Source organism: Microtus ochrogaster, linkage group LG5, assembly GCF_000317375.1.
Source record: "Microtus ochrogaster isolate Prairie Vole_2 linkage group LG5, MicOch1.0, whole genome shotgun sequence".
NCBI classification, from domain to species: Eukaryota; Metazoa; Chordata; class Mammalia; order Rodentia; family Cricetidae; genus Microtus; species Microtus ochrogaster.
In genome coordinates, this window is record NC_022031.1 from 50,957,793 (window position 1) to 50,972,446 (window position 14,654).

The following is a 14,654-nucleotide window of genomic DNA, read 5'->3' on the forward strand; positions in this document are numbered from 1 at the left end:
GAGAGAGAGAGAGAGAGAGAGAGAGAGAGAGAGAGAGAGAGAGAGAGAGAGAGAGAGAATATGAAGACCTAAGGTCAAATTTCTGTGTCCTTTGATTTTTGAGTTGCTCCCTGGGATTCTTAAATTAGCCCAGGCTGGCTGGTCCCAGGGTCCTCCCATGTCTGCATCTCCAGCACAGGGATTACAAGCACAGGCTACCACCACAGCTGGCTTTCTTACATGGGTTCTGGGGCAAAACTCAGGTCTTCATGTAAACACCATACTGACCGAGCCATTTCAAACCCCTATTTAACTCAGTTTAACAGAAGACATAGAACTTGTGTTGTCATTTCTAACTCAAAGCCCCTTATATATGTATATTATATATTATATATTATTCTTGTGTATATATATATTTTATTTTTGACATGGCAAAAACGTACTCTTTTTCAGGCTTTCAGCATTTCATACCCGGCTGCTTCTAGTTCATGAAGGATTCCCTTGTGATCTAGGCACGGTTCCTGGGCTCTCGAAAGAGCCGTCAGTGGATCAGCTTGGCACTCTTGAGCTTTGAAGTGCTTAGGAGAAAAGGACAGGGTTGATGCAGGAGCCAAATATCCAGTTCCTTGAAAGTGCTGTGGAAGACGGGCTGGGCACCCCTGTTTTAGAGACTGACAGAGCCCCAATGGAGTCAAGGGCTTCATTTGGCCTTACTCTATGAAAACTCTGGAATAAACTTGTGGCTTCACAGGCAGCGTGGGAAGTCCATCTTTTTTTTCTTCTTCAGGAAAAGGCTTTGTCACCCAGGGCTTAAGGTTGCTTCTCATTTCATCAGACTCTGCCAAATACATTCCCTGCCTGTTTAATGATATCACTGAGTAAATGTCTTCTGTTTCTCTTCCTTTATACGATAGTATCTTCCTTCGCAGTTGTTCTGAGGTGTTTCAGCAAAGCCGTGGTTTTCGTTTTGTTCTTTTTAACTTTCTTGTGTTCCCACTAGCCTCCTATTACTTTCCACTTTCCTGTAGTTAATCACCGGCTTGCCGAGGCTGGAGTCGGAAGTGACTCGCACCTTCCAGCACCTTCCCCGGTTGCGCTGCTCATTCTGCAATCACGTTCCACAGAGCGAGCCAGCTTCGGCCCTCGCTTACTGGAGCTGAATGTCTGCCACTAAGTTTCTGCACTGAAAATTTCTGAATTTTGTTTTTGAAACTCCTGCCTTCCAGTCCTGGAGAGTGAACCTAGGGGGGGTCCCATGCATGCTAGACAAATGCTTATCCTCAGTATGTTTCTGTCATTCCTAAAGAGAGGAGTAGAAGGTGCTGATACCCACCTTATGAAACATGGCTTTGCTTCATTAAAATGCCAGTGAAGAGCCGAGGATGCAGCTTGGTGGTAGCGTTTGCATAGCAGGCTCAACGCTCCCACTGGCATAAAATCAGGAAGGTGGTAGTAAAACCAGTATTGACAGGCATCCTGCTTCATTCTAAAGATGAAAGAGCCCCCAATTCGTGATGATCAAAGTGGTGGCCTTTAATCCCAGAAGCTGAGGGCAGAGGCAGGCCGATCTATGAGTTCAAAGTCAGCGTGGTCTACATGGTGAGTTCCAGGACAGCCAGGGTTATACACAGAAATCCTGTCTGGAAAAACAAAGCAAACAGCAACAAAAACAGAAACTAATAAAAGCATTAGTGATTCTAGTGGGATGAAGGAAGGGGTAAATGAAACCAAGGGACGGACAATGTATGAACATGTCATAATCAAAGGCATTGTTTTGTATACCAAAAAAAAGAACTTTTTTTTTTTTTTGAAGACAGAATTTCTCTGTGTAGCCTTGAGTGTCTTAGAACTCTCTATAGACCAGGCTGGCCTCAAACCCACAGAGATCCAGCTGAGGGTGTGTGTGTGTGTGTATACACACACATACATATATATGTATATATACATGTGTGTATATATATTTTTAATATATAATAAAAAAAAACCCTCAGAGTAACAGGTGAGCAGCCAGATAACAAGACTACGCAGATGCGACAATTGAGAGGAAAATGTGATGTCCTATGAAAAACTAAGACCCCATGTTCTTATTAACCACAGATTATGATGCTGTGTAGAAACATTTTAGAAACTGGAGTGACCATGCCATTGGCCACTAGCTCTTTACAGCTTTGGGTAGCTAAGGAGAGTTGTATTATGCAGTCCTGAAAACAGAACTGTAGTTAGTGGCCTTGGTTATGGTGTTTGTAACGCATATGGTCAATTGCAGCCTTGGCAGTGGGGAACTGCAGCTTGTGAGAAGCCAGGAAAGGGATCTACTGCTTTCCGGTATAGAATATGGAAAGAGTCCTAAGGTATCTTATCCCCAGAATAGTTGTGTTACATCCAACCAAGAATTATATGTCTTTGAGAAGAAAAGTAGTTCCACAGAAAGACCTTCTTTATATACTTGGGGGTGCCTAGAAATAGTCTCGTCAGAAGCCTGTGATTGTCTGTAACAGCTGTACATTCACTATGCAATGTCTTCTACTTTAGTTTTGTTTCATGTAACGTTTTTCTTTGCGTGTGCGCGTGCGCGCATATCTGCATGCTTGCGTACCTCAGTGTGCGTGTGGAGGTCCGAGAACAGCTAGCAAGAGTTGGTTCTTTCTTTCCACTTTGTGGGCCCTAGGGTTAACTTGCATCCTCGGGCTTGATGGCAGGTGCTTTTCCCCACTGAACTATCCTGCTGACCCTTTCTGCTACTTTAGGAGATAACATTTCAGATGAATCTTGTGTGTGTTAGCGGTCAGGCTTATTTTCTCTTGCTGTGTAGAGCACCCTGGCCGAAAGCAGCTTAGGGGAGCATGGGGTTTGTTTGGCTTATAGTGCTAGATCATAGTTCATCACCGAGGGAAGTCAAGGCAGGAACTCAAAGCAGGCCCTGTTTGCTAGTTCACGCAATGTTTCCTCCAGCCTATGAACTCACTTACCTGTCAAGAAATGTAGCAGGGATCACGAAGGACGCTGCTTGCTGACTGGCTCAGAGCTTGGCTTACATTTAATTAGCTTTCAGGCCTCTCTGTGTAGGGATAGCACTGTCCACAGTGGGATGGCATAGGATAGCACTGTCCACAGTGGGATGGCATAGGATAGCACTGTCCACAGAGGGATGGGCCTTCTTCATCCATTAACCGACAAGATAATCCCTCCTAGACATGCGCACAGGCACATTCTGTAATTCTGGCTCTCCTCTCAGATGATCTAGGCTATATCAACTTGATAGTTTAAGCTAACCAGGAGAGCTAGGCACACGTCACCACACAGAATGGATATTTAAAAGAGTATTGAAGAGAGATCTCTATTCAAAAGAAAAAGCACGTGCCGCTGTTCGTTCCTGTTTCCTCTGTGTTACCATGAGTGAAGCTCTGTGCGTCTCTATCCAGAAATGGGCATCTCACCCATGCTTGTGTTTTCTCTTTCTTCCAGAAGCCTCCCCAGCTTTCGGAGGATGCTAACCAGCTGAGAAGCAAGCAGGACAACTGTGGTGACACTCGCCTGGAGCCTGCTGCCAGCTCTCCCTCCCCAGATCACAAAAACATGGAAATTGAGGTGTCCGTGGCAGAATGTAAAAGTGTGCCTGGAGTCACCTCTACCCCCCATTCCAAGGACCACTCTTCCCCCTTATACTCGCCCTCACACAATGGCCTCCTCGCTGATCACCATGAGTCCTTAGATAACGATGTCGTCAGAGAGATCCAATATCTAGACGAGGTGCTGGAGGCCAATTGCTGTGACTCCTCTGTGGATGGGACTTACAACGGAATCTCCTCCCCAGAGCCTGGCGCGGCCATACTGGTGAGCAGCCTGGGCTCACCTGCCCATACACCTACCCCCTCAGCTACTCAGGCCGAACCCACTGAGAAAGCATCCGGCAGGCAGGTGCCTCCTCACATTGAGCTCAGTAGAAGCCCTTCTGACACCATGGCTGAAGGAGAAAGAGCCAATGGGCACGCCATTGACCAGCCCCAAGGCATGCTGGGGGACGGCCTGCAGGCCCCTGCCAGTCCCAGCTCCTCTACCAGCTCGCACTGCTCCTCCCGAGATGGGGAGTTCACGCTCACCACGCTGAAGAAGGAGGCCAAGTTTGAGCTGCGGGCCTTCCATGAGGACAAGAAACCCTCCAAGCTCTTCGAGGAGGATGAACGGGAGAGGGAGCAGTTCTGCGTGCGGAAAGTGAGGCCCTCGGAAGAGATGCTCGAGCTGGAGAAGGAGCGGCGGGAGCTCATCCGGAGTCAGGCTGTGAAGAAGAATCCGGGCATTGCCGCCAAGTGGTGGAATCCCCCCCAGGAAAAAACTATTGAGGAGCAGCTGGACGAGGAACATCTGGAGTCACACAGAAAGTACAAGGAGCGCAAAGAGAGAAGGGCACAGCAGGAACAGCTACAGCTACAGCAACAGCTGCAGCAGCAGCAACAGCAACAGCAGCAACCGCCCCTGCCCCAGCCCTGCATAGCCCCAGCTTCTCACGAACACCTAGACGGCATTGAACGCACCAAAGAGGATGTGGTCACCGAGCAGATTGACTTCTCTGCAGCACGCAAGCAGTTCCAGCTGATGGAGAATTCCCGGCAAACGGTGGCCAAGGGCCAGAGCACACCACGGCTTTTCTCCATCAAGCCGTTCTACAGACCACTTGGATCCCTCAACTCAGATAAGCCACCAACCATCTTGAGACCAGCTACCCTTGGGGGACCTCTGGAAGATTGCAGCAGCCAGGCAGCCAAGGGACAGAGAGAGTCCTGTGTATCCGAGAACCAGTCTCCAGGAGCAGGCCCGGGTAGCACTGCCACTCAGGGAAAGGAAGGGCCATACAGTGAGCCTTCTAAACGTGGACCCTTGTCTAAATTGTGGGCAGAGGATGGGGAGTTCACGAGTGCCCGGGCCGTGCTTACTGTAGTCAAGGACGAAGATCATGGGATTTTGGACCAGTTTTCAAGATCTGTCAATGTGTCTTTGACCCAAGAGGAGCTGGACTCAGGTTTGGACGAACTGTCTGTGAGGTCTCAGGACACCACTGTCCTGGAGACTCTGTCCAATGACTTCAGCATGGACAACATTAGTGACAGCGGGGCTTCCAACGAGACACCCAGTGCCCTTCAGGAAAACTCTCTGGCTGACTTCCCTCTGCTCCAGACTCCCCAAACAGACAACCCCTCAGAGGGCCAAGAAGGAGTCTCCAAGTCCTTCAGCGACCATGGTTTCTATTCTCCTTCTTCCACACTGGGAGATTCCCCATCGGTGGATGACCCCTTGGAGTATCAGGCTGGGCTCCTGGTGCAGAATGCCATCCAACAAGCCATAGCTGAGCAGGTGGATAAGGCTGAGCCGTACACCAGCAAGGAGGAGCCAGAGCAGCAGGGACCCGAAGCAACAGCCGAGGAAGCCGAAAGCCTGGCTTCTGGCACTGGGAAACCCCAGAGCATGTTTGCGCCACCTCAGGTGTCCTCTCCCGTTCAAGAGAAAAGGGATGTGTTACCAAAGATCCTCCCCGTGGAGGACAAGGCACTCAGGGAAAAGGGGCCCTCCCAGCCACTGGCAGCTGTACAGCCTAGCGGGCCAGTCAACATGGAAGAGAGCAGGCCCGAAGGAGGCTACTTCAGCAAGTATTCAGAAGCAGCCGAGCTGAGAAGCACAGCCTCCCTCCTGGCTACGCAAGAGTCTGATGTCATGGTTGGGCCCTTCAAACTAAGGTCAAGGAAGCAGCGGACTTTGTCCATGATCGAAGAAGAGATCCGAGCAGCCCAGGAAAGGGAAGAGGAGCTGAAGCGACAGAGACAAGCGGCCCAGAGCGTCCCCAGCCCCAGGGCCAAGAATGCCCCATCGCTGCCTTCCAGAACTCCCTGCTACAAAACTGCTCCAGGTGAGTGACAGCCGCATCCTGAGCCCAGGTGTCGTGTAGAGCACCTGCTGCTTCCACCGTTCTGTGGGGAGCCTCCGTTATGCCTGTGGCAGGAGGATTTCCGCGACTGCGAGGATGCCAAACTTAGGTGGTGGTTGCTATTTCTCCGTGGGTACCAGGGCTCTTTGCCTCTCAGTCTGCCTAGTCTTGATTTATTGTATAGATTGTTTAATTTTTTTTCCCATTGGAGGGTTGCTTTTTGGTCAAATGTGGCGTAGACCCTGGTAGAGTGCACCCATGTGCCATCTGTGTCTTCAAATCAGTAACTGGACCTTCAAAAGCTAGAGCTAAATCCATCTATTTTGGGGGATGTGTTCTACAACCCCTTTTGGGATACTGGCTTTCTTCCTGGAAGTGATGGTCACCATGACTCAGTGTTGCTGGCTATAGACAACTCTATCCATGTTCTTTGTGGGTAGGTTTGGTTTCATTTATATGATCACAACCAGTTACAACCATGCAATAATAGACCACATGTAAGGTGGTCCCATAAGATAACACCCAGTGTGACATTCTAACCATCTTGGTTTCTTTCTAAGTCTACTCTGGGATGCTCATACCATGAGATGGCCTAGCTATGTCTTCCTCAGACATTTTTCAGAATGTTCACAACCTCCCAACCTCATGCAAATTAATGTTGGGTTATTAGTGCTCACCGGCAGCCTCAATGGACAGAATTTTCAACATCTACCTGTATGTGTGTCTTATTTATCTGTCATCCATCTATCTATCTATCTATCTATCTATCTATCTATCTATCTATCTATCTATCTATCTATCTATCTATCTATGAAACATGGATTCATGCAGAGATCTTTTTCAAAAACTGGTAAGTGTGTGTGTGTGTTTGTGTGTGTAAAAGAGAGAGACTGTGAGCATGCTCATGTCATGCTGTGCATTTGGAGGCCACTTGATACCTTTCAGGAATCAGTTCTCACCTTCCACCTTGTTGAGCAGGCTGTTGTTGCTGCACCTGGGCTGTGTAGCCCAGGCTAGCCAGTCTTCAGGCTTCCCTGTGTGTCTTTCATCTCTGCCTGTTGGGGCACCAGGAATACAAATGCGCACTACTGCATCTAGATTTTGACTCAGATTCTCGGGATCCAAACTCAGAACGTCAGGGGTACATGGCAAGTGGTTTTACCCACCCAGGCATCTTTTCATTCTGATTTAATAGAGCTCCTCATATTTGTCATACGAATTCCTTCCCTGGGGGAGACAAACAATTCCCACCTACCCCCCCCCTTTATAAGCTCCCACAGTCAAATCAGAGTACAGTTCACCAAAGTCACCCTGGGGAGCCCATGAGCTTGTTGAACTTATTTACAAAGCACGGGTGCAGGGTTGCATATTGACCCCAAAGTTGCTACACCGAGATGTTTATCTAGCTTGGATGATTGCTTCCTCATAACTGCATAAATAGAGTTCCCCCTTTGGTTAACCTTCCCTGGCCTATGGATTCTAGAGACTCCGGAGACCTGGAGGCTGCGCACAGTACTGCATACAAATGCCAAGGACGGGCAAGGCGGAGTAGCAGGACTCTCAGATGAGGGTTCAGTGACCGTCCCCACTCCCTCTTTCTCTGAGGGAACAGTCAACATACCCACTGGTGATAGTCTCCTGCAACCCGGTGTCGCTGGGTCTGGTGCAGATGGCGGCTGTTTTGTTCAGAGGACGTGTTCTACAAAACACCTTTTCTCTTTCCACATTTCCAGCCTCCCTTCCCATATATGCAGCTTCTTGATATCCTCAATATGTTGTTTGACCTCTCTAGCCACACCATGGAACCAAACTCGTGTTTTCTTCATCAAATTATGTACCAGTATTCATTTCTAGGCGATCACTGTGCCCACCCCTCTGTGCTGTTTACCTCTCTTAATAAAGAGACCCTGTCCCTTGTCCACCTTGCTCTGACTCACGGTGGCTCCTCCCAACCCTCTGCAGACCTCATGTTTTTTAGCACCACCGAATGACTCTTGGACCAAGTTGTTCAGGAAGGAAAGGGAAGGGAGGTGGAGGAGGAAGAGCACAGAGATCTCCTTGATGGGCCTTTAATTCCTCCTGGTCCCAGGCCAGAGCCAGTTGAGTGCTTAAGGCAGGAAAACTGTCAGGGAAAGTTTTTGTTAGTGGTTAGCCACAAGATCGTGGCTTTTCCTGGCAATTCTCAGTTGTCAAGTTCACTTGAAACTCTTTGGGGCTGAGAGCTGGCTTGACACGGATGGCAGCTGAGCATCCTGTCCTGGAGAAAAGTCTATTTTTTTTTTTTAAAACCTTTTCTAAAGTCCATATTATGGTCGAATGGACACTATAACAAAACACCTTGGGCTGAGTAATTTATGAACAATAGAAATTTATTTCTTACAGTTTTATAGTGGGATGTCCAAGATTAAGGCTCTGCAAGGACCTACATTCTGGTTTATAGATAGAACCCCCTCCTGATATCCTCATGTGGTGGGAAGGAGGAAGACACGTAGTCCCTTGTGGCCTCTTTCATAAGGGCATTAATCCCATCCCTGTTGACTCAGACCTCACTTTTGCGTCACCTGTCTGAAGCTCCCCGCTGAAAGCATACACTGGTACCTACATTTCAAGGATGCATGGGGTTCTCAAACACCAGACCACAGCAGCAGGTATTCTGGATTCCCCACTTGGTCTCGATGGAGCCTCTCACGCATTGCCCCGAGCTTTACTTCTAACATATCAACTGTTGAGTGTGAGACGTGCTGCTACTTTGTCTGCATTTAGCTGATGCACTCGTCAGGCTTCCCTGTTAGCATTGGGTTTGCTCTACAAGAAGCCAGGGTTCCAGTGTTTGCTCCTTGACCTCCAGCAGCCTGGTTCCAGTTTCTCCCGAAGCTTCTTCTGTGTGGATGCTGGTCTCCTTCCCCATGTCTTATCCTCACAGCATTCAGTTTAGTCCCTCTAAAAAGATAGTAACTGTCAGGTATGATGCCCATTTTTAATCCAATATTCAGGAGGCAGAGGCAAGAGGATCTCTATGAGTTCGAGCTCAGCCCGGTCTACGTTGTGAGTTCCAGGACAGCCAGGTCTATGCTCTGTAGAAAGACCCATCTCAGAAAACAAACAAAAAAGTGCTGGGCAGTGGTGATGGCACACTTTTAATCCCAGCACTCAGGAGGCAAAGGGAGGTAGATCTCTGTGAGTTCGAGGCTAGCCTGATCTACAAGAGCTAGTTCTTTGACAACCAAAGCTGTTACACAAAGAAACCCTGTCTCAAAAAACCAAACTGGATGTGGTGGGGGAGAGACAGTAATTTATCGGTGTGTATGCTCTGTCCTGATCTTGTTGCCACATTGAACATAGTCATAGTATGATGCACACAGACCCCATTAATTCATATTTATAGCCAGAATATGCAGAAAAGACACCATGGCTTCCTAGAATCACAACGTGGAAAGATGAATCAAAATTTAAGTGAATAAAAACTTCACTTTTCTTTTCTTTCCACTCCTGGAAACCTCTGGAGTATTGCTTGGCCAGGGGGAAGCTGACACATTACTCTGGCAATTTGTGGCTTAGAACTTCTGGTTCCAACATGGACTTTTATGAATGAAATATTGCTAGCTCTCTTCTGCACCGCTTCATGCTTCCTGCCAGAAGTGACTCAGTTGGTTTTCTGTGTGATTCGGATCAGATTAATGATAGTAGGTGCCGAAAAGTAATAACTCACTCCTTATCTGGGAGAAATCGTGCTGGCCACATGCTGCACCCTAAGACTGTAAACTGATAAAATCCACTGAGAACAGGTGTGCCAGAGAAGGAGAGACATGCAGATTCTTCCCCCTGTTAGCTAAGAAATCCTCCAAAGGCTAGGTATTGACAAGATGCGTGGAAGGTGTCTCCTTCTCCTACCCCCTTTATAAAGGAGTGGTGAAGGCATATAGTTCTATCTGCCTGGGAGGCTGAAGCAGGGACGTCATGTTCAAGGCCTGTCTGTGCTAGAGAGAGCAGGAGGCCAGTTTAGATAGCTTAACAAGATCCTTTCTCAAAATAAACAAGGAAGGAAAAGGCTGGGGGAGTTCAGTGGTAGAGCGCTTGCTGAGCATGCACAAGGCCATGGGTTCAATCCCCATACCTCAGAAAGGAAGAAGAAAAAGAAGCCCCTTGACAGGTGTATGAGCCCAGTTTGAAGGGGAAACCCATACATTAGAGTAAAATACCCTTGAGGAGAGAATGGAGTATGCCTCCCCAAACATCTTTTAAAACCCAAACAATAATTAAGAGCCCCCCAAAGTCCTTGCATTTTGTGGGTGCTGATACCCAGTTCTCAGTGCTTGTATCTATTATTAGGTATCACCCGGTTTCATTCCCAGCTTCTAAGAATGCCAGGGACGTTCAGGGAGGTGGTGAGCAACTTTGTTTTCGGATAGTTTCTGTTTTCACACCGGATGTTGACCTGATAGAGCAAGCTGGATGGTTTTCGAGGTGAAGTGGTATTATTATGGGGAACGGTTAAAGAAAAAAAAGGTAGGTGTGAACATCGAGCCCCACAGCTTGGAGCATCTGCCTGTGTCTTTTCATAGTGGATGACCAGATGGCTGTGTAAATAGGCTTAGTGCCATATGTCTGAAATCCTAGCACTCAGGATGAGACAGGGTTACGGGGCCAGCCTGAACAACACTGGAAAGTTAAGGCTAGCCTGAATAACATAATAAGAACTTGTCTGAACATGCTCCACCCTCCATTCCCCCCCCCCCTCCACATTCACTCACACAAAGAAAAATTTAGAGGAAATCTTGTTGTCAGTTTGGCCTATAGTTCTGCATGAGTTGATTATTACCTTAAAATAAAAAGTATTAACTGGCTTGTTACCCCTTCCTCTTTATTATCTTCAAATATCATAAAGGGAAATTGTAAGCAGAAAATCCCAAGTACTGGTAGATGTTAGAACAATGCCTCTGCAGTGGAGCCTGTGGCTTGTTCTGTGCTAAGAGAGTCAGAGGATGACTGGGCAGTGGTGGTGCACACCTTTAATTCCAGCACTCAGGAGGCAGAGGCAGGTGGATCTCTGTGAGTTCGAGGCCAGCCTGGTCTACAAAAGCTAGTTTCAGGATAGCCAGCGCTGTTACACAGAGAAAGCCTGTCTCAAAAAGCCCAAAACAAACAAACAAACAAACAAACAAGCAAAGCCAGAGGAGGCCAAACTTCATTGCACCTGCTGGCAGCTGCTGGGGGGGGAGGGGTTGGGGGGATTCTTTTAGACTGTAATGGAATAAAACTTTCCATCAGGAAGTACGGCGAACCCAGTTGAGACAGCTCAGAGAAGTCCAGCTGGCTGTGTGAAGCAGCCTCAGCTTTATGTGGAATGTCCAACAGGTGCTTGGTGTCCGTTGCTCTGTTTCCTGAACATTCTTTGCTGCGTGAATCTAATCCTGCTGGCTGCAGCTTAGCAAGACCTTAAAAGCAGTATGCAGTACTAGTTACTTCATTCATATTGTCTCATTTGCCAGCACTTAACTTCCTCCTCCCAATACATACACATGATATGAAGACATGAAACTATATACACATGTGTACACATGAATGTGTATACACATTACATAAACTTTTTTTTTGAGACAAAGTCTTACTCTTAGCTCAGGCTGCCCTGGAATTAATCTACCTATCTACCTGTCTGTCTGTCTGTCTGTCTGTCTGTCTATCTTTCTGTCTATCCCCATCCATTCAACCATCTATGTAGTTCTAAGCTATCAATGGCCTATGTGCATGGGTTTGGCCCAAAGAGGTGACCTTGATGGCTTGCTGGTATTTTCAGAACTGAATATAGGCTAAATTCCTGGCACTATTCAATGATTTAGGCAGATGGGGGCATGTTAGCTATCTAGGCTGGTTGCCTTTTAAGTTTTCTCTGCCAATTCATTTCCCAGGAAGAAGCTTAGCCATTCACTCCAGTGTCAAGTTCATACCCAAAACCTACAAAGGAGCTGGATTAATCTGAGAATGAGCAGGGATTGGTGTTTGCTCTTTTGATTGAACACATGGAGATCAAAGTCAATGACATTTGGTCACTGGTAGTCATGGAGCATGATAGTTGCCTTTTAAACATTCTCTGTCCCTTTGAACTTCCCTGTACTTCACTGATCTTAACCCAACAAATGTCTTTCTTTATAAAGTACCCACTGTTTCTAAAGAAATCGATAAGGAAAGCCCACATGAATGCAGTGTTACTTTTGGACATTACTCTCAAAGGCTTTGAAAACTAACTGTCGTGCTCTAACCTGTCAATCTCGATCCCGAGAAGGATTAGACTCCAGGCTATCCTCTGTGCAGGCCCGTACATGGTCATGGCTTTCGGGTAACACCATTTGAAGAAAGCAAACCCTTTCTCTTCAGTTTAACTCCCTCCCGTGGACGTCAGTTCTTCCGTATTCAAGTCGTGTTAGCTCCTTTGCTGATTGACCCTGGGTGATTGACCCAGCCTCGCCTCCTGGTTGTGCTCACACCTTGTGGGAGGCACCACATGGGGTCCTCATTGCTAATACGTGCCTGGCTACTCCGTGCTCTGGGAATTAAGACAACTCTTTCCCAGGAATCAGACTCAGCCACAGACAAGGAAAGTCTTCAGTCTTAATCTTACAGAGAGGAAGTGAATCAAAAGGCCTAATTCTTGCAAGATCCCTGTTGAGGAATGTGAGCTAATCAAAGGCAGCTTGGGAGCAGGATGTCCCGACCCGTGACTGCTGGAGCCTGGACAGGATATGACCGCGACTCCTACTAGACTTGTGTACTTCCCAAGGAGCTTGGCTTTTCGGATGCATTTGATCTTTGTGAATAAGTCTCTGCGAGGGTGTGGACGGCTAACTGGGAGAGGGGGATTATACAAAAGAACCAGTCAAGGATGGTAGGTTCTTTAAAGGAGCCAGTTACTCCTCTGGAGTCACATCTGAAGTTCAGTTCCGTGCTAACTGTGCGAATAGTTCATTTCACCTGTTTCCTCTTCAGTAAGAATGGGAACAATAGAGTAACAGCCTTCCCAAAAATTTGAAAACACTGTCTGGCACATAAAAGGCTCCCAAGAATCGGTATTACCGGACTGGAGAGGTGGCTTAGTGGCGGAGAGCACTTGTTCTTTCGGATGACCCTGGTTCTGTTCCCGGCACTCAAATGTTGGATCATAGCCATTCAGCTCCAGTTCAAGGGGTCAAAAAGCGCATTTCTAATCTCTGCAGGTACCAGACATGTATGTACTGTGCATAATACACGCAAGCAAAACTCTCACGTGCATGAGATAAATAAATCTTTAAAACTACTTTTTAAAATTAATTTAATTTCATTTTATGGACATCAGTGTGAGGGTTTCAGATCCTCTGAACTGAAATTACAGACAGTTGTGAGCTGCCATGTGGGTGCTGGGAACTGAACCTGGGTCCTCTGGAAGAGCAACCAGTGCTCCTAACCGCTGAGCCATCTCTCCAGCCCCTTAAAACTGTCTTTAAGGTTCATTACTATGGATTTATGGTTGCTTCTAGGCTTTAAGAAAAGGCCTAGAGACGTCAGCAGTGCCACCGATAAGCTGTTCTTTTACAGTGGCTATGACCTCCAGATACATACCTGAACGTGCTGTACGGGTCGGTTTCATTCTAGTTGAGAGAACTCCCTGAGAATTAAGGTTTCCCATGTAAACCTTTCCTGACTTCGGGAAGGAGTTTTACTATGTCAAAACACAAAGGATGCTGAAATGTACTCAGTGGCACTAAATTTACACACACTGCCATAGAAGTGCTCCCTAGAGAATCTCAGAACAGAACACACACCTTTAACCCCAGCACTCTTCAGGCAGATCTCTTGAGTTTGAGGCTTGCCTGGACTACCGAGTGAGTTCCAGGGCCGCCGAGGCTGGACAGAGGAACCCTGTGCTGGGATTAAGGGCACGTACCACCACCATCCCCGCTTCATCTCTGTCTTCTAATCGCATTTTAAACCAATCATCTTCAGAGAAACAGAGCTCCTCCCCTCCTAGGGTCTCACTTTCTTCCATTCAGGTTCACAGAGTAGCCACCTAGACTCAGCGATCCATCCCCTCCTGCCTGCCCCAACTAACTTCGAAGCAACCATATTTGCTAGTTCTTCAGACTTATTCCACCTTCCAGGGCCTTTCTTATTCTTGTGTTTATGATCTTAAAGTTCCCAGCATCCCATTCTCCCACCTGGGGGCCTTCAAAGGAAGAGATAAAAAGAAGGAAGATTGCTCCTGGTGTGGGGGTCACAGCAGGAGCTGCACAAGCCCACGTGTTGGGGGGGCTGATGATGAGGAAGTGGAAACTGCGGCTCTGGGTTCATCTGAGCGGCTTCAGATGCTGGTTGACTCACACCCCCCCCCCCCCAGCTATGTGAAGAAAAGAGGCCATTGACAGAGGCGCAGGCTGGGCACGTCATCTGGTGGGTGTTTTTGTTCAGTTTAGTTTGGTTTTTTAAATTCAAGTGGGTGATAGCTTTTTCTCTTGAGAAATGTTAGGAACAAAGGATCTCTGAGTTATGACCACGGACTCTGCAGACAGGGTGCAATAATCGCCCAAATTCAAACTTGCTTTATATACTCATACAAAAATATCTAAACCTCTGAAGTCTGCATCTCAGGCTTTCCCGAGGAAGACTCGAGTCGGCAGGGATGACATGCTGTGCCCCAGCAGACACAGCCTTCCCTGCATTCTGTGAGTAAGAAAGGTTACACATTCTTTATTCTGCCCACTGCTGGTACAGCCTACCCGAGGGAAACCCC

The 14,654-nt window shown here is 47.4% G+C and overlaps 1 protein-coding gene across 5 annotated transcripts in view; it reads left to right on the plus strand.

Annotated features, from left to right (window-relative positions):
- Akap2 (A-kinase anchoring protein 2) overlaps window positions 1-14,654 on the plus strand; it is a 240,776-nt gene that overhangs the window by 205,371 nt on the left and 20,751 nt on the right. For all 5 annotated transcript variants that reach the window (XM_026786658.1, XM_026786656.1, XM_026786657.1 and 2 more), the window contains one exon: window positions 3,445-5,878. In XM_026786658.1, the coding sequence (XP_026642459.1) occupies window positions 3,445-5,878 (2,434 nt within the window). The remainder of the gene's footprint in view (window positions 1-3,444; window positions 5,879-14,654) is intronic.